Here is a 23,602-nt window from a genome sequence, read left to right as displayed (position 1 = left end):
TGCGCCGGGCCCGGCAGCGTCGGCGGCGGCGCTAAGCTGCGGTGCGACGTCACCGGGCGCGCTCGAGCCGGCCCTGGCGCCTCCGCCGCCGGAGACGAGCCGGCAGGGCGCGGCAGGATCAGACGCGAAAGCCGGCCCGCCGCGCGATCCGGTGAGAGCGCGCCCTCATCTCGCGTCCGACCCGCCGCCGCCGCCGCCGCCGCGAGCTGCCGCGAGCTGCTGCTCTGCGCATGCGTCGCGGCGGCTCGTTTGTCGCGATGCGGCCTCGCGCGCCCCATGTGTGTCGGCTACCGCGGGCCGTGCCGGGGTGCTCGCGTGTCGACCACGGCGTCGTCGCCGCGGCGCGTCGCGTCCGGCCGCGCAGCGCGGCCCGGTGGTGACCCGCGTCCGGGTGGGCCCCGCGCCACCTGTCGCCGTCAGGCCCCCTCTCTTCCCTTCACCGCGGGGCTGCAGAGCGCACCGCGTAGGCGACCTCGCTACCCCCTCCCCTCCCCTCGGCGCCGGCAGGCCGGTGTCCGGGCCATCCGGGGGCGGCGTGGGCGGTGTCCGGGAGAGATTGACGTCAGGAGCTGCCGGGGTCGGGCCGCCCGCTGACCACTGCCGCCCACTCGGCCACCGCCGCTCTGTTGCCGTGTGGACAGCCGTGCTGCACGTGGTTCCGTCTCCATCGGTGCAAGGGCCCGGTATCGTTTTATATTAAAAAGGAAGTTGTGGGTAGGGGTCATACATTTCTGTTTTTCCTCAGCGCTGTGTTTTTGTTTGGGGGGGGGGGGGCCTCGTGGAGACTGCTGCTTTTTTTTTGCTCACCGTTAACTTGAAGCGAATAGTCCGCGGCTGCACAGTGCTTTGGTGGGATTGCTGGTCGCAAACGGCGCGTTCATAGACATATATATATATATATATATATATATATATATATATATATATATATATTGTATCTCGTATCTCCTTTATAGACATAGAAGAGATAGGAGTTGGAAGGCAGTGAAGGCGTTGAATCATTACATGTTACTCTGGTGCAGTTGCTGATAAGTTGTATGCGAAAGTTTGGCGTGATCCGTCAACCACTTTTCTGTTATCGCATCCATATTGATTTCTATGTGCCATGAGTCCCAATCGGGGGCTTCGGAGACCGGTGTCACCGCTCTTTCCCATGCATCGCTGCGACGTTCCAAGTCGTGCACCGGCATGACGTCCTCGTGTGCCACCGCGCGCATTCCTTGCCCGCTTTCAAACCAGGTATGCCTCGGATGAACTCGCCGGTGATGAAACGCCCCGATTGGTTGCAGGGCCGGGCCACGCCGCGAATAACACGTCATAAACGTCTGGGGATCACGTCGTAAACAGTGCTGTTGTGTGCGGTGTGCGAGCGCCGAGCGTGCACCGGCGCCGGCGGCCGGGTTTCACAGCCACCGGGCTGCTCTGCCGATCCGCAGATCGCACGCGGACGGGGATGGACGGCCGAGCCGGCTGCGGGCCAGCGGAGGAGGCGGCCGCCGCCGAGGAGACCAGCGCAGGGTGCGCGGAGGCGGTGCGGCTGCGTCTTGGGTTAGGGCGCAGCGGCGAGAGAGAGCCGTGCAGTCCGAGGGCGGCCCCGCCGGGACGTGAGGAGGACGGGGGCGCCGCTGACGGGATGAGCGGTATCGACGCCGTGTCGGAGTGGGGAGCGCTGCCGGACGGGGACGCTCCGGACCCGTGCTGGGGCGGCGGCGCCTCTCCAGAGGCCCGTCACGCCGCGCTTGAGGTGGCGCCGGCCCCGGAGCACACGGCCACCCCGCCTGCGGACGCCCGCGGCCGGCCGGCGCAGGCCGCCCTGCCGGTGGACCGGCTCAGCCCGGCCGGGGACGAGCGGCCGGTGCCGGTAGAGCTGGCCGGCCGCTGCGGCTACGTCTGGAGCCCGGCGGCGGCGCTGCGGCTGCGCTCGCGCCACGGCGTGCCCGGACAGCTGAGCGGCGGCCTGCCGCGCGCGCCGCGCCAGTCCGCCCAGCTCGGCCTGCCGCTGGCGCTGCTGCCCGAGGAGATGGCGCTGCTGCAGCAGCACGGTGAGCGCCGCGGATGCCGCGCGGCCGAGATGAAGGCCGCCGCTCGCCGGAATCGGCGATCGCGTGCGTTCCGGGATGTGGCGCGTGGTAGCTGTCCGCACGGAGCGGATGTGGGCGACTGCATGACGTTGGCGGTGGAATGTAGATGCTTCCGCGTTGGATAAGATCTGGTCAGGATGCAGTGGGGCGTGGTGGCCCACGTAAGTTGTTCAGCAAATTACCACTGTCCATGGCGGATGCAGTCGAAATACCATGCCGCGACGTCCAATGTTTGCATTGTGCGACTTCGCCGTGCCCACGACTGGCGTCTTTCACTTGCATGACGGATCATGACGGATGGATCGCACACCGGCGTTTCGCTTGGTGCATATATGGATGCAAACGTCATAAACCATGCGATGAACGCATCGCGAAATCCAAACAACGCGACCAGCCCGCCCACGTGTGCCTTTTGATGACAGCGATGGTCCGTTTCCAGGCATCTGCGATGTGGTGACGTACCCGGACCTAACGAGGCCGCGCTCGGATGACGACCGGCGCCTGCTGGAGCAGCACGAGCAGCGCAGCGTCGAGGCGCAGCAGAAGGCGATGACTCTGGCGCGCCACAAGCAGCTGCTGGAGCGCGCCGATCAGATCGTCGACGGCAAGTGGAAGAAGCTGCAGCAGCAGCGGGCGGCCGGCCGCGCCGTGGAGGCCGTCTCGCGCCACCAGCTGCGGTTCGACTTCATCGAGCGGCTGCGCGCGAACGTGCGGCCGCCTCCGGCCGCGCAGTGCTACGCGCAGCTGTACTGCGGCCACCCGCTGACGGCGCGGCTGGCGCCAGCCCCGCTCGCGCCGCCGCGCTCACCGCTGGAGCGAGCGCGCCGCGCCACGTACGCCGACCTGTGGCGGCGCGGCTACCGGCTGACTGACGGGCTCAAGTTCGGCGGTGACTTCCTGGCGTACGAGGGCGACCCGCTGACGCACCACGCGGCGCTGGTGGTGCGCTGCGTGGCGCGACGGCCGCACGTGCGCGACGTGGCCGGCCTGCAGCGCCTGGCGCACGGTTGCGGCAAGACGCTGCTCATCAGCGCGGTGGACCAGCACGGGCGCGTCCGACACCGGACGGTCGGCCGCCGGCCTCCGCCGCTCAGGCCGCTGCCGGAGGAGGCGCCGCCGGCGGGCCGCGCGCCCTCCCAGACTGAGGCGGCGGGCTGATTGTGGCCTTCGTTGCGCTGTCGTCGGCTGTGGAGTGGGTTGCGATCGATTGATCCGCCGTTTGAGGAAGGGGTTCACCAGACGGCACGCGGATGTCTGTGGTTTTCAAACTGGTGGGGCAGTACGCCCTTTTTTATTACGGGGCTAAGTTCGCGGAGGGTCTCCGTTGCGATCTTCCACGAACGCACCGGCCGTGGTCGGGCTTCCAACAGTCGACCTTGTGCAGCGACCCTCAGCTGTGGGCGTGAATCCTCTTACGCCAGGCGGGCGCTTTTGCACAGTCCCCGCGCTCGCAGTCTGCGGTGCGCCGCTGCAGGTCTCTTGTGTCAGGTTGCGGCGCGCGGCTGCAAACGCCTGTTGTGTCAGCACCCGTCCGCGCCAACGCAATACATGACGTCACCCGTCACGGGACTGCTGACCCGTTACGGCCGTGACGTAACCACGGTCGCGGCGGGCTCGCGCGACCGCCGCCCGGGCGGCATCATCCCCGTGGGAGGCGGACGACACTCAGCGCAGGGTGGGCCGAGACCCGCGGCGGCTGGTGACGTCAGCAGCTGCGTGTCGCTGGCGGTCCGGACAGATTCTCGACACTGGGTTGAGCCGGTTCTCGGAATGGCGGCGGAGGTATCGCTTCGTCTGGGAAATTGGGCCTCTCAAGTTTGCCTTGGCATCACACCCAGTGATGCAGACTCCAGGATGTTGTAGTTCCGGCGTTTTAGTCGGGATAAAATGGGAGCTGACGCATCCGCCGCAACGCGTGCGTGGTAGCCAGCCCCGCCCCGGGGTAGCCAGCGACGCCCCGGGGTAGCCAGCCCCGCCCCGGTGTAGCCAGCCGCGCCCCTGGGTAGCCAGCCACGCGCCAGGGTAGCCAGCCGCGCCCCGGGGTAGCCAGCGACGCCCCGGGGTAGCCAGCGACGCCCCGGGGTAGCCAGCCACGCCCGGGGTAGCTAGCCGGTAGCCAGCCGCACCCCGGAGTAGACAGCCACGCCCCGGGGTAGCCAGCCCCGCCCCGGGGTAGCCAGCCCCGCCCCGGGGTAGCCAGCCCCGCCCCGGGGTAGCCAGCCACGCCGCGGGGTAGCCAGCCCCGCCCCGGGGTAGCCAGCCGCGCCCCGGGGTAGCCAGCCCCGCCCCGGGATAGCGAGCCCCGCCCCGGGGTAGCCAGCCCCGCCCCGGGGTAGCCAGCCACGCCGCGGGGTAGCCAGCCACGCCCCGGAGTAGCCAGCCACGCCGCGGGGTAGCCAGCCATGCCCGGGGTAGCCAGCCCCGCCCCGGGATAGCCAGCCCCGCCCCGGGGTAGCCAGCCACGCCCCGGGGTAGCCAGCCGCGCCCGGGGTAGCCAGCCACGCCGCGGGGTAGCCAGCCACGCCCCGGGGTAGCCAGCCCCGCCCCGGGGTAGCCAGCCCCGCCCCGGGGTAGCCAGCCCCGCCCCGGGGTAGCCAGCCCCGCCCCGGGGTAGCCAGCCACGCCGCGGGGTAGCCAGCCACGCCCCGGGGTAGCCAGCCACGCCCCGGAGTAGCCAGCCACGCCCGTCTACGACGGTGTGTGGGAAGACGTGAGCTTGCACAGGGCGTACCTTTGATGTTTGCAAAACTTTTGGTGGTGCGGACACGCAGCACGTGGCTTTAATCCCGAACTGTCTTCGCCGGCCACCTTTTGAAGGATCTTACCTGCTGCGACATCGCGTGGTGAATAACTCTGCATTCAGCATGCTTTTAGCCCTACGGACGTCCCTGCCCAGACATGCTGGCAGCACGGATAAAAAGAGGAGTTCCGGGCGTTAGTGCCACGCCATCTGCACGGACTGGCATTCCACGTGGTGGAATGCATCAAGCCGTCACTGTTTCCGCGCACTCCCTATACATGCCGAGGCGAGCCTGCCCGAGGGTGGAGTACGTACCCCATCTCACCTCACACGCTCACGAGCGGCGTTTCCGCCCGTCCATTGCAATCCAGGATGGCTTCGATCTTAGCTCGAAGCACCAGATAAACAGAGTGCGGGGCTTTGTCCGGCGGCTCCGCTCATCTGGCGGCGATGAGCCGGAGTGGCCGGTCTGATCACCCGGCCACAAGAGGAGTTATTCGTGATACCACGGCTTCCACCCTGGGTACGCCAGCGTGGGTGGAGAATGCTCTGAACACTTGTCAAGGCAAAACTGCTGGAGCGAAATATTTCATTGAGAAACGTGACTTAAATGGGGGCCGGTCACAAGTGAGCGCGTTTTGTCGGCGCGGCCGCTTTCACACCCGTCACCACACGCCGCATTCTCCGCTCCCGCCCATTGCAGATAAGTGGACCGCACAGAACAGTTGTGCGCCACAAAAACACGGCCGAGGCGAGCGGTATAAAATGTATTAGAATACATTTTGACAACAGAATGATTCGTACAATCTAATGTTCACGTGTCCACTTAAAATAAAAAAAACCGCTGACAAAAATACGCGGCTGAACGGCGACGACCACAGTGCCGAGGACGCAAACAAGGAAGTCACGAAACACATTGTACTGGGTCTGTCTTGGCGAGATTCAAGCACTAAAAAGACAAAACACCACACCGAAGTCGGCGGGGTGCGCGCTCAGGATGGCATGTTATGTACAGAAATGCAGGAACTACCTGATCCGCGGACGGCCGCACGGCCCAACCGGCGGCGGTCGGCACCGCGGGCCCGCCACCAGAGCTGCCTCCATCCGTGATATCGACGCCGCACGCGGACACGCGCCGTCCCACCACGGCCACAACACGACTCAGAGGTCCACTGAGCGGCGGCACGCGTCTCCGTCTCTTCCACCCCTGTACCGCTGCACCGCCCCGCGTCCCTCGGGAACGCTCCCCGCCGGCGCCGCAGCGCGCGCACTCGTAAGAACCGTACAAAAGCGTTAGAAATCTTCGTACGAGGCTGCCTTTGGCACAAATAATGACTTAAATAACCGATCCGGGGTCTGTCGTCGTCCGCGGCGCCCGGGCGGCGCCGTGTTGGCATTCACGCGTCTTACACACTATGTACAGCCGGTCCTGTCGGGAAAGAAGCCCCGACAGCCCTAGCACTTAAACTCGGAGGCCGTGATGGCGTTCAAGTCCTTCATCAGGCCCTCCAGGTTGGCCATCTCCTGCGTTAACTCTTCCGTGCTGCACGATGGCTGAAAGGAGACGTGCTGAGATGAGGCGCGGGAGACATGGGGCACGGCGAGGGAGGTTAACAAACCAGTAACGGCTTGGAACAGTAACCGGCACGTGGGTGCACAGTGCGACATTCAGACGGACGAAATACCGACCTGAAATGACAGGGAGCCACTTTGTTCCACCGCCCCCTGACTCATATCATCTTTACAAAATAAGCTGTTCGCGGCCTGTTTGTTATGGAGACAGCGTATACACAGTGGTACAATAATAGCACAACGATGGCGAAAAATATATACACATTCAGACAGCACCAGTCAGCCACTAAGCTGATGCTGGGCTAGACCTAATACCAACCGACCCTTGAGACTTGACCATCCCTCCCCAAACCCAGCAGCCCACAGGGGCACCTGCTGCAGCTCGCCATTCCTGACCTAGCTTGGATGGTTCCTGACACAATCACTCCCAATCTCCCATCCCTCCGCGCCTCCTACTGACCCGGAGCGGTGTCAGCTCCTCGCGCGTGCCGACGCCGTCGGCCGGCCGCGGCGCGCAGGCGAACGATGGCCGCTTGAGCGGACTGCCGAGCGGGCGCGCGCCGGCCAGCGGCGGCGGCGGCGCCGGCACGCCGAAGCTCTTGAGCGGGTGCGCCAGCGGCGCGGCGGCCCGCTTGCCCAGCGAGCCCGAGTCGACGCTGCTGGCGGCGCTCGATGGGTAGCCGGGCGGCAGGCCGGTCGGCCCGCCCGCCTCCGACGACGAGGCCGAGGTGAGGCCCAGGCCGGCGCCGTAGTGGCTCTCCGGCGCCGTCGGCGCTGGAGGCAGACAGCCGGCGTGACGTCGCGCCACCTCTGAATACGGACGCAGAGGCGCGCGAGGCAGGTACGGCTACTGCAGAAGCTGCGTCACTGCCGCTCCAACCACAGGTCGTCCGACCGCCGGCGTTATGACATGCGTCAGTTAACCCAATACAGCCGTCAAACATCTCCGACCACTACCAGCCCGTACTCTCCGGCCGAGAACACCCAACGCACCCACGTTCCCGCAACGGTGCAGCGAGCACGCCGAGCCCGGCTCGCCAGACACCGCGATCCACCGAATATCCACATCCGTGTCGCACCCGCCACGCGGCCCTCCCGCCGCCGCGGCCGCTCCAACCGGAAGCGGACCGGTAGCGGACGGGCAACCGGACGGAAGGCGCGCGGTCCAGACTAGCAGCGGGCTGGGAGCGGGCCACGAGTACGCTCCCAGCCCGGTGCACCGGAACGGTCCGTGGGCAGTCCGAAGGTCCGGCTAGGATTGGGGGTTTCGGAGTCCCGTCAGGAGCGGGCCGGAAGTCCTGTCAGGAGAGGACCAGGAGACCGCTTAGGTTGGTTATTTGGATTAGACCCCTTCCCACCAAAAATGATCATTTCAGGGCTATGGAGTACAGAACAATGGATAGCGGTGGGTCAGGGCGACATGTGCATGAGGGGCCGACCACTGAGCCTTAGCCCGCGCAGGGACCCCTCTGCGGGGTGTGCGCTGGGCGCCCGGTCGGGGTCCGTCCGTGACTGGCGCATGCAGCCTGCCCCGGACAAGCGGAGCGCTGCGAGGAGGCAGGATGAAGCAAGACAGAGGATAAGAGGGTCGGGTGCGGGAGACCGGTCAGAGGCGGGTCTCTCACCTGGCGGCGGCGGCGGCTCGCTGCCGACATTGCGCGATATGCTGAACTGTGTGCGCGGATAGACGGGCCGCGTCTCCACCGTGCCGTTGGCTAGTGCCGTGGCCGAGCTGCCAGCTGCGGCGAACGGCGGTCTCAGTGTCGGCGCCGCGTGCGCAGGTCCAACTCTCACTCTCGCTCGCGCGGGGGACGCGACAGCACACGGATAGCGGCTCACGACGAGGACAAATACACCACTCATCACAAAACACAACGGGCACAGCAGTTAACTACGGTAGATGTACTGCATGGCAAGCCAACACAACTCGACTTAAAACCCACAACGAAAAGTAAACCTCCGGCTGTCGATAAGCCATGCGGTTCTCCATGCTGTGGCAGCAATACTCACGGTCCCGGTGCGGTGCGACATCTATAGGCACAACGATAGGCTTTGGTTTGAACACCGACCGCCTGTGAATCTGCTTGTCTAATCTGTCCTCACTGCGGGATGACCCTGTCCAGGAGGCGGCGCGTGTGAAGACGTGCACTAGCGCAGCGTGCTGGACAACCAAGCCGAGCCGGGCCGACACGGACAGTGCAGCGCCCCGAAGGACGACTCGGCGCCGAGCGGACCAAATCATATGCGATACAAAATGCGCAACTTAAGGCAAGCGTGCAGCGCAACACCACTAGACGGCCGCGCTGGCGGCAGCGCGGGCGCCGGCAAGCTATCTGACAGTGCGGTGCACCAGCTGGCTAGCAGACCCAGTGTATGTGTGGTTCATCAGGACACGCTTCGAGATCTAAATCAAAACGGTGGTAATGATGAGCGGTGCTTGAAACTGCCTAATCCGCCCACCTAATACAAAACAATAATCAATCCAGTACCGGGACGGGCCTGGGCTAGGCACGGCTGGTCCTGGTTGAGCAAATGATTTCGTATACTGTTTCAAGCTCGATTTCAACCTCACCGTTTCCCACCAGATCTCCAACCGCGTCCAGACAACTCGCAATCCCACGGCACGGTCCCACCAGCTGACCAGCCCTGTGTGACCGACCCGGCCGTCGGGCGCGCGGCACCGCCATCCGACCGACGCCCGCCGCCGGCGCGCGCGCCCCATGCACCCGACCCGCCGCCGCCGCTCACCTTTGCCGACGACGGGCGAGTGGGTGCGCGCGGCGCGCTCGCGCCGGTCCAGCGTCGACGCGTACGACCGCTCGTCGACCTCGTAGTCGGGCGACTGGCGGCGCAGCGTCGAGCAGCTGTCCGAGCGCTGCTTGCCGATGGGCCGCAGCTCCATCTGGTCGTGGTGGATCCACAGGTCGGGCGGCTTCAAGTCCGGCGTGCCGATCTCCGTCTGGCCCTTCACGTAGCTGTTGCTGAAACGGCCCGCCGTCTCTGACCGCATGGCAGCGGGGGGACAGGCTCGGCGCCGCAGCGGCGGGGAGCGCACGTCTCCCGTGCGGGAGGCCGGCTCTAGTTACGGCTGACGCTGGCCTTCCTTGTCGCTAACAAGACCGGCATACTAATAAGCACCATACGCTCTATGACGGATGTGTCCGGCGAGCACAGCGCACCACTCTGAAAAAGGACATGGGGCTGCGACGGGGCGGGGTGACGTAGAACATCACCCACTTTTCTCCAAAAAGCGCGACCGATGTAGCCACCAGGGCAATGAGTGCGACAAGGCCGCATCCATCGTGTCACGACGGACGTGTCTGCTGACGGCATCCGCATTCAACACGGCAGAGTCAAACTCTGCTCCCTTCAGCGGGCCGGGCGAGCAGTGTACCTCTTGTGACCGCGCCGGGGCAACTCCTGGCTCGTCTTGCGCTTGCAGAGGCAGACGGCCGCAATGATGCCGATCACCAGCAGCAGCGTGACGGAGCAGGCGATGATGACGTAGAGCAGGTGGTCGCCCAGGCCGCCGCCGCCTGCCGGCCGGCCGCCGTCACCGTCACACACTGACGGGACCCGGCCGCGGCCCGGCGCCGGGACAGTGGTCACGGTACGCGGTGGCCATCCCATACCGTGCAAACGCAACTGGTTCCTGAGTTAGTGTAGCGGTGAAATAAACACAAGGAAACGGCATGTCACACATATTTAAACGGAGCTTTGCAGCAGAAAATTTAGACTCTAGGGGCAGACAGCAAGCATACGAACGAAACCAAAAAAAAAGAAGAAAACCGTGCTTCTTGACGCTCACCTGATTTTCGCTCGTACGACAGGCTGTAACCAGGGTCTACAAAAACCAAAACGAAAATGTTAAAACAAAGGACGAGACTGGCGTGCACAAAACAAGGCAGAAGTTCGACCAGAGTCGCGGCAAAGCGACCCAACTCGGCCGCTGAAAAGACACGTGCAGTGTGCCACAGGAGGGGGCACCTGGTGCAGGCACGACACACCACCACTCCCGTCATGACTGTCACGCCGTGGCCAGCGAGAAGTACCCTTTCCCCGCGCCGTCCCTGCCCGGGTACCGCGTGCCCGGCGCCCCTACCCGGACACCGCACGCCTGGCGTCTCCCTGCCGCGCTCCTGCCCGGGCGCCACGTGCCTGGCGTCTACCTGCCCCTCCTGCCCGGGCATCACGTGCCTAGTGTCTCCCTGCCGCGCCTTGCCCGGGTACCACGTGCCTGGCGCCTCCCTGCCCCTCCTGCCCGGGCATCACGTGCCTAGTGTCTCCCTGCCCCCTCCTGCCCGGGCACCACGTGCCTGCTGGCTCCCTGCCCCTCCCGTCCGGGCACCACGTGCCTGGTGGCTCCCTGTCGCGCTCTTGCCCGGGCACCACGTGCCTGCCGCGCCCCTGTCCGGATGCGACACACTCTCGCCGCCCCCCCCCCCCCCCCGTGTGCCGCTGCCAGAGCTTTTAGCCATGATCAGCTACAGACAGCGGCCTCATCATGGCCAGCTGTTAACTGAGTCACATCAATGAGCAAAACAAGACTGCGTGTGTCACAAACGAACGAAAATGGATGAGCTTGCTCATGCACGACGTGCAGCGAATGCGTGTGACGCTTCAGATCACTCGCGGCAAAGACAATACAATCATTGGACTGGAAGCTGTGACGAAATCATGCGCAAAATCCAGCAATGCCGGTAAAACAACGGCCGCAGCTATCATCAAGTCACCCCTGTATATCATGTAAACGCACGGATAATGACAATGCCGAGAGTAAGTCACACCGCATTACACAACCAGCTAAACGGACACTCTGTCAGGTAATTGGCCCCGCGAGTCCACACATCCTCCAAGTTTTTCAAGAAGTTTCCCCGCAACGAACGCACGCACTTTTGACTTGACCTGGTCTTTTTGTGCCAAACAGCGGACGGTAAAAAGTGGCAACACATGCCAACCGAGCGCTGCACGGTAGTGAGTCGTGATGATGCTGGCGCGCGACCTCAGCTGAGGTAACAGTCAACAATGACCTGACTTGGCCTGTGCTGGAGATCAGGCTAACCTCTGCTGCCGAAATGGGCCTGTGCAGATCCTGACCCGCGTGGGTGCCGGCGCTGTGCCGACCACCACCCGCACGGGCACCGACTCGGGCCCATGGCCTGGAGCAGTGTCCCGAGTCTGACCTACGCTGATGCAGACCCAGTGCCGACCACCAACCGTATTGGCACCTACTCTGACCGATGACCTAGAGCAGTGACCCGAGCCTGACCTACGCTGATGCAGACCCAGTGCCGACCACCACCCGCACGGGCACCGGCTCTGACCGACGACCTAGAGCAGTGACCCGAGTCTGACCTACGCTGATGCAGACCCAGTGCCGACCACAAACCGTATTGGCACCTACTCTGACCGATGACCTAGAGCAGTGACCTGGATCTGACCTACGCTGATGCAGACCCAGTGCCGACCACCACCCGTACTGGCACCGGCTCTGACCGATGACCTAGAGCAGTGACCCGGGTCTGACCTGAGCTGGTGTGCAGCCGGACCGGCCGCGAGATGGGGCTGTTGCCGGCGCTGTTGCGCGCCTGGATGCGGAACCAGTAGACGGTGGAGGGCGTGAGGCCGCTGAGCGCGGTCGTCATCTGGTCGCCCACCACCGGGTGCACCAGCCACTCGCGGTCCGGCCGCGACCGGTCCGTCGTGTACTGGATCACGTAGCCTGCGGCGGGGAGGGCGGGTCAGGGCAGGGCGCCGGGGGACGGCCGACGTCAGGCCAACACCACGGCGAGGTCGAGCTTCGGATTCGGAGCAGCCACACCGGCAGCGGGGCTCGCCGGCTGGCTGCCGGGCCCTAGTCGGCAGAAATGACCACGAAGCGCCGCAGGGCTGGCTCGGCAACACGCCAGTGTGAAGCTCAGTAACACCAACAAGAGTCAGAATCTTCTTAGGCGTGCAACATCTTGTATGTAACCGGCTACATTACAAAAAAAGACTAGCTCGGATGTGCGCAGCAACGGTTTCTGTCGCCGCGGAAAGGGCCACTGTCCCACGGAGCCCCCTCCCCCGCCCCCGAAGACCACCCCCGCCTCACTGACCGTCGATCTTGCCGTTGGGCGTCTTGGGCGGCTGCCAGTTGAGGTTGATGATGGCCGGGTTGTCCTCCGACTGGACGATGGTCAGGTCACGCGGCGGCGAGGCGGGCGCCGACTCGCGCGTCTGATTCACCACCACCAGCGACCAGTCCGACTCACGGCGACCCTGCAGGCGCAGCCGAGACCGCCCCGTCAGACGGACGCCACCAGCGCCGGCGCGCCCCGCCAGCCGGCCGGAGCGCGCGGTCACCAGCCATGGACCGCCCCGTCAGACGGACGCCACCAGCGCCGACGCGCCCCGCCCGGCCGGCCGGAGCGCGCGGTCACCAGCCATGGACCACCCTATCAGACGGACGCTACTAGCGCCAACGCGCCCCACCCGGCCGGCCGGAGCGCACAGTCACCAGCCACGGACCACCCCGTCAGACGGACGCCACTAGCGCCAACGCGCCCCACCAGCTGGCCGGAGCGCGCGGTCACCAGCCATGGACCGCCCCGTCAGACGGACGCCACTAGCGCCAACGCGCCCCACCAGCTGGCCAGAGCGCGCGGTCACCAGCCATGGACCGCCCCGTCAGACGGACGCCACCAGCGCCGACGCGCCCCACCAGCTGGCCAGAGCGCGCGGTCACCAGCCATGGACCGCGCCGGCTGGCGGCTGCGCGGGGGCTGCCACGGGCGCACACGTCCCTGGTGAGCCGGACTCGAGCCCGCACCCCGCAGCGACCCGGCACATCGTCAGCTTCGGTCGGCCAGGTCCGACAGGTGCTGACCCGATACCACACACTGCCCGTCCGGGCCCAGCCTACGCCACGGGGCTTAACCTAGCCTAAGGCACGCAAAATGATCCAGCCGTAAGAGCTCACACGACCAGGCATTACGTTTAGCAACCAGTTATCCAGCCCCAAGGTCAGACGGCCTGGCACCGTGCAGAATCATTGCTGTCTGTGACACTGACCGACAGCCCGGGCCACCACCCAACCGAGACGCCATTCCCTTTAGCAGCCATGGAGACTATGTTCCTCAGCGCGAGCACCGGTTCGCGTCTCCACCCGTATCCTGCGCGGCGCGTCCCGGCCGTCTCCGTCGTACCTTCACGGCCTGCACAGAGAACTCGTAGGTGGTGGCCGGTCGCAGTCCCTCGATCATGCAGTTGAGCTGCGAGGCGTTGTAGTGGCGGTAGCGCTCGGGGCTGGCCTGGCTGCTGTAGCGCACGCGGTAGATCCGGCCGTCTGTGACCTCCTGCAGCCGCCCCGACCGAAACACGTCACAGCGCGACACCACTACGCCTCCAGCTGCTGCCGGGGCACCATATGACCAGGACAGTCCCGCCCCGACCGAAACACGTCCCAGGGTGACACCACTACGCCTCCAGCTGCTGCCGAGGCACCATATGACCAGGACAGTCCCGCCCCGACCGAAACACGTCCCAGGGTGACACCACTGCGCCTCCAGCTGCTGCCGGGGCACCATATAACCAGGACAGTCCCGCCCCGACCGAAACACGTCCCAGCGTGACACCACTGCGCCTCCAGCTGCTGCCGGGGCACCATATAACCAGGACAGTCCCGCCCCGACCGAAACACGTCCCAGGGTGACACCACTGCGCCTCCAGGTGCTGCCGGGGCACCATATAACCAGGACAGTCGGCGCAACCAAAGGCTCAAATCATCGTCATCGTCCTCATCCTCCTCATCATCATCCTCATGATCATCATAAACATAATAATAATAATCATTATCATGCTGCCGTGTCAGTGTACGACGGACGTGTTCTAAAGCAAAAGGAAATGCGATATCTGTGTAATCAACGCAACAAGTCACGCTCGGCGATGATTACAAATGTCGTATCACGGACGGAACACTGCAAAACGCACGACGGCTCAGCCTAGCACCCTGGTCTTGTGTGTGTGTCATTGGGGCTTTACGACGCACTCAGCTGCTGAGGCTACATGGCGTCGCCTGCCTCTCACCCTGGCAGGAAGGGCGGGCACCGCGGGGAATCGAACCCCGTACCTCTGGTTTCCCACATGCGCAGTGGTTAACGCAGCCGCGTTAACGCAGACGCAGACGCGTTAACCACTACACTACCGGCACCCCACCCTGGTCTTGTGAGGGGACGGGGGCGCCACAGCCGCCTCAGCGGGGCGCCTCGCCTGACCGTGCCGGGGCTGCCGCGCCCCGAGCCGAGCACGCGGTCCGTGCCTGTTGGCCGGGCGCACAGTCACACCCGGCCGCGCAGGGCCGGCCGCGCGGCGCCCGTCCGTACCTGGTTGGGGAGCGAGCGGTCGGTCCAGTGGAGCACGGCGGCCGACTCGCTGACGACGATCACCTTCAGGCCGGTGGGGATGACCAGCGGGCGCCGGTCCAGCTGGTCCAGCGGCTGTCGCGTCCACACCGTCTCGTAGATCGGCGTGCCGTTGCCGGCCGCGTTCAGCGCCCGCAGCGACACCACGTACTCGGCGTTCGGATCTGTCGGCCGCCGGCGCCACCGCCGTCAGCTGCTGCTTTGGAGGCGCTGACGGCGACGCGACTATGGGGCATGTGTGGGAGGGCGGCAGGGGGAAGGTTGGCTAGGCATGATGTGTTTCAGCTCCAATGGTCATTGCGCGGGGGGACAGGAATGGGGGGGGGGGGGGCAGTTCCGGGCGGCCTAGGCAGACTTGGCGCAGTGAATTTTGACACAAGCCTGCACGCAATGTGTGGGTAATGCCTGACACCGCAGAGCAGTGGCGATGGCGGGACCAAGGCACAGATGCCAGGCCAGGCCAGGCCAGGCCAGGCCAGGCCAGGCCAGGCCAGGCCAGACCAGACCAGACCAGACCAGACCAGGCGCTGGAAGTCGATTCATGGGCCAGCTGTCCCACGGCGATCACACTGCACAAGAGCAGCGACCACTCACACCGCACGCTACCGCGGCAACGTTTATGTAACCCGTCCGGTCCGGCAAGCCGCCGTTAGAGGGCGCAGCGACCTGGGAGCCGGCGTCCCGTGCGATGACCGTCAGCCATCACGCGGAAAGCCCCGCCTGTGCGGCTCCTGTCACTGTCGCCGCACCATCGTAGCGCACAGCTGACAGCCGGCGGCAGCCACAGCCCACAGCGGACGTACGGCGGCGGGCTGTCGCCGCTCGCTCTGACGGACCGCTGACAGCGCCGGCCGTCGGCTCACCCAGTCCGGTGATGACGTAGTAGCGCTGCTTCTCGTCGATGACCTCTGTGTAGCTGTCGGGCACGCCGCGGCCCCAGCCGATCGTGTAGCCCCGCACGCGGATGTTCTTGTTCTCCGGCGGCGACCACAGCACCGTGATGGTGTTCTCGGTGGGGCGCGCTACCGGCCGGACCGCGCAAGGTCAGGTCAGGTCAGGCCACGCCCAGCGACGACGAGCAATAGCGCTGGTCACTCACGTCCAATACCACCGATACTGGCGATCAGCAAATCTTTATCAGCACCCAAACTATGAAGACGATAGCAAGTTTATCGTACGCATATGGCGAGCCTTTCCTTCCCGATGTTTTACGTCTGGTCAACTTCCTTTGAAAGAAAAACTGGGATATGAATGACAAACCGTAATTTAAACAGTTTTACAATGGCCAAAACAGATGGCCTGAGCTACTTACTGTCGCACCAAAACCAAACAACTCCGCGACAATAAACCACCGGAAGAAACACGACACAGCTCACAGACACATCCGAGACAAAATCCCCCTGCCAGACCGGCGCCGCCGCACCAGCGCCGAGCCGCCGCGGCGCGAGGCCGCCGCCTCTCACCTCGCAGCGAGCCGGGCCGGTCGGGCACGGCCGCCTCCACCTGCAGCCGGTGGAAGGTCTGCGCGCCGTGCCAGCGGGTGTACGGGCCCGTGCCGTTGACGGTGAGCGCCGCCATGCGCACCAGGTACTCGGCGTCCTTCTGCAGGCCGGCCAGCGCGTAGCTGCGCCGGCTGGCGTCTGTGACGACCGTCTGCGCGCGCCGGCCGCCGCCGCCCGCCTGTGGCTTGTAGCGGATCTTGTAGCCAGTCAGCTGGCCGTTGCGGTGCTCCGGCGGCGGCGGCTCCCAGTGTACCACCACGCTCTGAAGAGGACCGAGGGAGGGGGCGTCGGAAGGGATCGGATGGCGGCGGCTCCCAGTGCACCACCACGCTCTGAGGGGGCCGCGGGAGGGGGCGTCGGAGGGGTTCTGGCAGCGGTGATTCCCAGTGTACCACCACGCTCTGAGGGGGACCGAGGGAGAGAGGGTCGGACGGGGTCTGGCAGCGGTGGCTCCTAGTGCACCACCACGTTCTGAGGGGGCCGCGGGAGGGGGCGTCGGGAGGGGGGGTCTGGCAGCGGTGACTCCCAGTGCACCACCACGCTCTGAGGGGGCTGCGGGAGGAAGCGTCGGAGGGGGTCGGATGGCGGCGGCTCCCAGTGCACCACCACGCTCTGAGGGGGACGGAGGGAGGGGGCGTCGGAAGGGATCGGATGGCGGCGGCTCCCAGTGCACCACTACGCTCTGGGGGGGGGGGGGGGGCAGAGGAAGGAGGCGCCGGAGGGAGGTCGGGCGCGCCGGCTGCGGGTTGTCCACGCGCGGCGGGTTCGATGAGGCCGTCGTTGTGGCAGTTGCAGCGATAGTCGCGTACATATGCCCGCGGCGGTGTTCCCAACAGGCCGACTACAGTAGCGCGCCACTGACTAACGTCAACAAGGTGGGGGCGGCATATCTGCAGTGCTGGCGACGAAATCGCGTCCTACAGCTCAGCAAAATAGAGCAGACTGCCTTCAGCAAAACGGAACAAAACCATGCCGGCAACGCCTAGACACCACGCACCTGCGACGAACGCGCACATGCCAAAACGAAATTAATGCCTCACCAAAACACACCAGCGCGCAGTTGACCCCACACACCACGCTGGGTCGGCGCCGCCGGATGCGCCGCGGCGGTCACTGACCGTATCGCTGGCCGTCTCGACGGTGATGTTCTGCGGCGTCTCGGAGGGCACGTCGCTCCAGGTGGTGGCGCGCGCCTCGGCCGTGCTCGGGCCCGGCCCGTTGGCGTTCACCGCCGCCACGCGCACCGTGTAGCTGGTGAACTTGCGCAGGCCGGTCAGCAGGTGGCGCGTCAGCGACGTGTTGACGGCGCGCTCCTCCTCGCCGCCCACAGACTGCGCCGACGCCCGCAGGGCAGACGGTGTGTAAGGACCTGAGCCGAGCCGCGCGAGGGAGGGGGCGGCGCGCCGGGAACAGCATAAACAGGCCCACCAGCGCTCCCCCTCCTGGCAGGGGTTCATACGCAGGACCGCCGAGGCAACCAATGGACGTGTTGGGCGCATGGGTAAAATACAGTCATTTAACGACGCAAGCAGTTGTTAAGGTTCTACACGCCAGAGCCGCACGGTCACGTCCACAGCAAGACCGTACGGCATGGCGCAATGCGACGGCTTCCGAATCATCACAAGTGGCGCTTGCGCCCATGCCACGCTTCTCTTAACTTAAACCAGTCTGGTGATCTCAACGTTCAACGTACGGCCGACTACGACAGTGCCGAACCCACGAGAGCACCAACAAAGCTCACCACCAATCCAAAAATGCAACTACCCCGCAAGCCCAAAACAGTAGCTCATCTCGCGCCCACCGCCCCGACGCACAGCTGGCGTGTCAGTGCGTGCTCGTCGCCGAGTGGTGCGGGGCGCCGGCGGTGCCCGGCGCCGCCAGCCGAGCTTCCGCGCCACCCACCGGAGCCACGTAGAGCCGGTAGCCGGCGGGCGACGGCAGCACTGGCTGCCAGCTGACGCGCAGCTGGGTGGCGCCGGCCGGCTGGAGGCGAAGCGCGGCCGGCGCCGGCGGCACCGTCAGCTCTGGCCGTGTGCGCAGGCGCAGCGGCGCGCCGCTCCTGCCGGCCGCCGCGCCCACGTTGGCCACCACGCGGAACGTGTACTCGGTGTCCGGCTGCAGACCCTGGATCTGCAGACTCGGCGAGCTGGAGCCGGCCGTCGTGTTGTGCACGCGTTGTCTGCGGCGGCAGGGTGGTGTTAAGGGGAGGCTACAGGAGTGCAGGGCGGCGGGGGTCGTGGCAGCCGGAGCCACGATGATGAGACCAAGGTCGGTCCGGACTCACGACTGAAGAGCCGTCGACGGAATCCACCCGACTCCCGGCTGGTCACGGCGCTACCCCGGCGCGAACGAATAAGACACGCTCTCGATACTCTACAGCCTTCGCCGCTCTACCCCAGCACACCGCTAAGTCAGCCCACCCAGCACCCCCAATCCGCCCAGTCCCTGCTCACTGTTGACTCACACCCCCGCCCACCAGCCATCCCGTGCTCCACCCACTCCAATCCCGCCTCCTGCCGCCGCACGCCCGCCACACAGCGTCTGCCGCACAGGCGGCCGGACGGCGCCGCCGCCTCGGCGGTGGGACCGCCGTCAGCACACAGTCCTGCTCACCTCTCCGAGCCGAGCTCGTGGTAGACGACCGAGTACGAGGTCACCGGGCCGGCGCTGTTCAGCGGCTCGCGCCAGGTCAGCGTCACGAAGCGCGAGTCGACGATGCGCGCCGTGAAGTTGCGCGGCGCGGTGGCGGCGCCGGCGGCGGCGGGCGCCGTGCCGACCGCACCCGCTGTCAGCGCCGGGCCGCCGTTACGGGCGCGGCCACTCTCTGCACGTGGGGGAGGAAGGATGGACGCGGACGGCGGGCAGGCGCGGGCCGGAAGGGAGGAAGAACGAAAACGGAGATTAGTGCTGCGTCGGCGTCGGCGCGGCGCCGGCGTACCGCGCGTCATTCAGCGGCAGACGAGGCCCCGCAGACACCGACGGATGGACAGACAGACAGAGATACAGACAGACGGACACGGCATGCGGAGTCGCCATCTCGGAGCTCACGGCAATCAACTCCACAAATACGGACACCGCTCCAGCGGGCCGGCGGCCGGCAAACCCGACGCCAATTCGGCATACAAACAGATCAAAAGTCGACAGATCTTAAAACAAAAATCACTAAGCATGAGTACGAATGGCGGCGGCGTCCGTCTCTCAAACACATGCCATTTGAGGGGATCGCACGCAGTTACCCAACCAGTGACCGCGATGGCTGACTGGGCGCCTGCGAGTCTTAAGCGCCTTCAGCCAAACTAGCTGTACTGGGATTTGCATTTCCATGCCCATATTTCTAAAGACATGTTCTTCTCCACGTCACTGAGTTGAGCAAACATGAAAACGCAAACTTAGGCGAACTTCTCTGCATGCCTACAATCTCATCCACTAATGCCAGAACAGCAAACAAAAGCATCAGGCGTAGGTAAATACGTCACGCAAGCCTGAGCGGAATTATGCAAAATGCAACGCACCAAATATGTGTTATTGTAAGCAGGTGGTATGCAAATGAGGTTTAAGCTTACAGCGAACGAGGATGTAACAGCTGTGCAGGAAGAGGAACGGTTATTTTTCCGGAACAAATTACGAAAAGTCGACACAACCAAACTGAAGCGGACGAGGTCGTTGGGGAGCAAGGGTCTTTTAGACACGACGGACGGCAGAATAGCAGCTGCTTGGGCTTCAGAAGCGAACTGTGGCCTGGCCTTGCCGATCACGAATAGCATCGGCGCGTCACAAACATGGCCATTCTTTCTCCACGTTGCCGCAAGCACAGCAATTAATCCTGGCATGAAAGTCACGCCAGCTTTGAGACCACCAATGGGCGAGTTCCTACCACGCCTTTCGGCGACATCACTTCTGCCTGCAGCCGCCAGTAACAGCTCTGAGGGAAGCGGGTACGCACACCAGGCCGGTCCAAGCGATCTGAAGCCATTCTCGTGGGGGGGGGGGGGACGCTGCCACCGGCCGGCCGCCCCACTGGCGACACCGCTACGCACATACCCGGCGCCAGGACGGTGAGGCGCGCCGCCGTCTGCACGTTTCCGGCGTCGTTGGAGGCGAAGCACTGGTAGACGCCGGCATCACGCTGTACCAGGCCCAGGATCCGCAGGCTGTGACCGTCCACCAACTGTGTGGCGAGACGGACCGGTCAGGCGGCGCAGCACGGCCGCCGAGAGCGCGGACGGCGGCGAGCCGCGAGCACACCACCCAGTCAGACACAGAGCACACGGCAGGGGTCAGACGAGAACACAGGACCACCCGAGGTTGAGGACCAGACAGGAGGAACGCGACGGAGGTCAGCCGAGGAGAACAGAGCGGGGGTCGCACGGCGGGGGTCAGGCAGAGAACACGCGATGAGTGTAGGACACCACAAACACGGCGGGGCAATGGAGAGCGGCGGCTTCCGCACCCCAACACTACGACCAACGCCTCACATACAAACCGACCCTGGCACACTGATCGCCACGGAGCGCAGCCCCCGTAAGAAACCCCGGTGGACCTCCGACCACTGCCGCAGCCACCAGCCTCACACACCTCGCTTCCCCGCGCCTCCGCTGTGCACCGGCTAACGCTGCCCGCTAGCCTCGCCCGAGCGACGCCCCCCCACGGCAGGCGACGTTTGGGGTCCGCAGGCGCGGCACCAGCGCAACGGCACTACCGACGGCACCAGCGCAACGGCACCACCGACGGCACCAGCGCAACGGCACCAGAGCAACGGCACTACCGACGGCACTAGCGCAACGGCACCACCGACGGCACCAGCGCAACGGCACCGACGGCACCAGCGCAGCAGCATCACAGACAGCGCCGGCGAGCGGCACCCACCTTGAAGTAATCCGAGTTATGCAGTCGTTCGCCGTTCTTGGTCCAGGTGATGCGCGGCGGCGGCGAGCCGCGCGCGCTACACGACAGCTCCACGTCCTCCTTCTCGGCGGCGGCCGTCTGGTTCGGCCGCACCACAAACTCGGGCGGCACTGGAGCCACGGCACCGGCAGGTCAGCACCCGGCCAGCGCGCCTCGGGACGGGCAGCGTACGTGGGCAATGGGTCGGGAGAATGGGCTCCCATGGCTTGTCCACGGAGGCACTCGGGACACGCTGGCTAAGCCGTGCCTGCCGTATCCGTATGTACCAGCCGCATCGAGAAGAACAAAAGCAAATGATTAACAGGGGCCTGAATATGAAAAACAAAAATAAGTATTCACACCCATGGGAAGATGTGCGAGATGTTTCTGAGCTGCGCGACACCCAAAAGAGACAAGGCGACAATCCGCCGTGCCGTTACGCGGTTTAAAGCCGCCCGTCTCCAGCACCAGACAGCACCGCACCCACTCCTCCGCCGCCCCACGCACCGCGCCCGGCGGCCCGTCAGTCGCCCGGGCCGTCAGTCGCCCGGTGGCCCGCCAGTCGCCCGGGCCGACAGTCGCCCGGTGGCCCGTCAGTCGCCCGGGCCGTCAGTCGCCCGGTGGCCCGCCAGTCGCCCGGGCCGACAGTCGCCCGGTGGCCCGTCAGTCGCCCGGGCCGTCAGTCGCCCGGTGGCCCGTCAGTCGCCCGGGCCGTCAGTCGCCCGGCCCGTCAGTCGCCCGGGCCGTCAGTCGCCCGGGCCGTCAGTCGCCCCGTGGCCCGTCAGTCGCCCGGGCCGTCAGTCGCCCGGGCCGTCAGTCGCCCGGTGGCCCGCCAGTCGCCCGGGCCGTCAGTCGCCCGGCGGCCCGCCAGTCGCCCGGGCCGTCAGTCGCCCGGTGGCCCGTCAGTCGCCCGGGCCGTCAGTCGCCCGGGCCGTCAGTCGCCCGGGCCGTCAGTCGCCCGGGCCGTCAGTCGCCCGGTGGCCCGTCAGTCGCCCGGGCCGGCCGTCGCCCGGGCCGTCAGTCGCCCGGGTCGGCCGTCACCCGGGCCGTCAGTCGCCCGGCGGCCCGTCAGTCGCCCGGGCCGTCAGTCGCCCGGGCCGGCCGTCGGCGCGGCGCAGGCAAGGGCGCGCACCTTTGACATGCAGCACGGCGCTGGCGTCGGCCGAGTCGACGGAGTTGAAGACGCGACACTGGTACGTGCCAGAATCCTCCTCGTGCACGTCCACGATCTGCAGGCTGCTGACGCCCAGCAGGTAGAAGCGCCGGTCCAGGTACCTGCGGATGACGGAGGGGCGAGGTCGCGGTGACTGACGGGAGCCGAGGGCGAAATGGGGCTGACGAATGCGAGAAGGTCCCAGGCAACAGCGGAGGGGCGAGGTCGCGGTGCCAGCCAAAGAAGGACGGGTGGGACGCGGTGGCTGCCGCTGGAGAAGCGAGGTCCGGGTCCAATAAATGAGGACCTGCAGTCGACCTGCAGAGGACCTGCTGGTCGACCTGCAGTCAGCCGACTGCCACTTTCATCAGCGGCACCACCTAGTGCATGCCGAGGTAGCCCTGCAAGGTCTATCCCGCACTCAAGTCTCAACACACGCCAGTAAACCACAGGGCCGTCTGGCCCACCACGCGAGCCCAGCTCCGTTGCGTCTCCGATTATTCCCCGACCGTGCGCCCGTCACCTTCGCCGCCGCCGCCGGCCGGGCCACTCACGAGAGGTCGATGGTGGTGCCGTCCTTGAGCCAGGTGACCTGCGGCCGCGGCCGGCCGTTGGCTGCGCAGTCCAGCGTCACGTTGTCGCCGCGGCGCGCCTCCGTGTCGGCCGGCCGGGCCACGAACCGCGGCGCCGCCGCCGCGTCCACCTCGTCTGCAACCGGAGCGGGGTACCGTCAGGCGGCGATGGTCCGCGGGCGACCCGAGCCGGCGTCAGACGGGACACTGACGTGGACACGGGACGAGTAGTCGACGTCAGACGGGACACTGACGTGGACACGGGCAGGGTAGTCGGCGTCAGACGGGACACTGACGTGGACACGGGCAGGGTAGTCGACGTCAGACCGGACACTGACGTGGACACGGGCCGGGTGAGGGACTTCGACTGGGCCGGTCTGGGCCCACCCGGCGCAGCGTCAGCTTCACCCCAGCTGGTCCAGTCCGCCCGCGCTGGGCACGATCTAGGGACCTGCGTCGGCACAGCAACACCGCAGACTGCTGTGCCGCAGAACAGCATAACACTGTGGCTGACGCAGCAGCGTCGCCTCCATCCAGCACAACAGTCAGACTGCGCCGCACTCGGCACCATCCGCCTGTGCCGCAGAAAACGGCGAGAGCACGCGGAGCACTCAGCCACGCCTGCTCGCACGCACACACTATCGTATGCTGACGTACTTATTAAAAACAAGATGCCGGATTTTACAAACAGCCGCT

At 65.7% G+C, this 23,602-nt stretch overlaps 2 protein-coding genes across 2 annotated transcripts in view; one reads left to right on the top strand and one right to left on the bottom strand.

Moving 5' to 3' along the window:
• The first annotated feature begins 2,009 nt into the window (after positions 1–2,009).
• LOC119114952 (uncharacterized) lies at positions 2,010–5,528 on the top strand. The gene is made up of 4 exons (XM_037239006.1): positions 2,010–2,042; positions 2,521–2,849; positions 3,075–3,130; positions 5,525–5,528. The coding sequence occupies exons 1-4, from the start codon at positions 2,021–2,023 to the stop codon at positions 5,526–5,528; spliced, it is 411 nt and encodes a 136-aa protein (XP_037094901.1). The 5' UTR covers positions 2,010–2,020.
• Positions 5,529–5,571: 43 nt separating this feature from the next.
• fra (neogenin protein frazzled) overlaps positions 5,572–23,602 on the bottom strand; it is a gene marked incomplete at its 5' end in the record, with an annotated part of 35,776 nt that continues 17,745 nt past the window's right edge. The window contains 21 exons of the mRNA XM_037239005.1: positions 5,572–6,375; positions 6,854–6,991; positions 7,115–7,167; positions 8,019–8,132; positions 8,404–8,508; positions 9,142–9,374; positions 9,788–9,929; positions 10,202–10,237; positions 11,921–12,115; positions 12,492–12,654; positions 13,581–13,730; positions 14,757–14,959; positions 15,659–15,817; positions 16,259–16,559; positions 17,416–17,628; positions 18,200–18,476; positions 18,911–19,121; positions 20,339–20,465; positions 21,164–21,312; positions 22,314–22,456; positions 22,889–23,042. Of these exons, the coding sequence (XP_037094900.1) occupies positions 6,277–6,375; positions 6,854–6,991; positions 7,115–7,167; positions 8,019–8,132; positions 8,404–8,508; positions 9,142–9,374; positions 9,788–9,929; positions 10,202–10,237; positions 11,921–12,115; positions 12,492–12,654; positions 13,581–13,730; positions 14,757–14,959; positions 15,659–15,817; positions 16,259–16,559; positions 17,416–17,628; positions 18,200–18,476; positions 18,911–19,121; positions 20,339–20,465; positions 21,164–21,312; positions 22,314–22,456; positions 22,889–23,042 (3,365 nt within the window). The remainder of the gene's footprint in view (positions 6,376–6,853; positions 6,992–7,114; positions 7,168–8,018; positions 8,133–8,403; positions 8,509–9,141; positions 9,375–9,787; positions 9,930–10,201; positions 10,238–11,920; positions 12,116–12,491; positions 12,655–13,580; positions 13,731–14,756; positions 14,960–15,658; positions 15,818–16,258; positions 16,560–17,415; positions 17,629–18,199; positions 18,477–18,910; positions 19,122–20,338; positions 20,466–21,163; positions 21,313–22,313; positions 22,457–22,888; positions 23,043–23,602) is intronic.

The sequence above is a fragment of the Pollicipes pollicipes genome, unplaced genomic scaffold (assembly GCF_011947565.3).
Source record: "Pollicipes pollicipes isolate AB1234 unplaced genomic scaffold, Ppol_2.1 Scaffold_3087;HRSCAF=3621_pilon_pilon_pilon, whole genome shotgun sequence".
Classification (NCBI taxonomy): domain Eukaryota; kingdom Metazoa; phylum Arthropoda; class Thecostraca; order Pollicipedomorpha; family Pollicipedidae; genus Pollicipes; species Pollicipes pollicipes.
Note: the sequence above shows the minus strand (reverse complement) of the source record. Positions and strands in the feature narration are given on the sequence as shown.

Bases quoted from the DNA above. Each gene is read 5' to 3' on its own strand.
- LOC119114952 (XM_037239006.1), top strand. From the start codon at position 2,021: ATGGCGCTGCTGCAGCAGCACG. The intron at 2,043-2,520 runs GTGAGCGCCGCG...GTCCGTTTCCAG, and splicing joins GGCGCTGCTGCAGCAGCACG to GCATCTGCGATGTGGTGACG. The intron at 2,850-3,074 runs GCGCGGCTGGCG...GCCGGCCTGCAG, and splicing joins ACTGCGGCCACCCGCTGACG to CGCCTGGCGCACGGTTGCGG.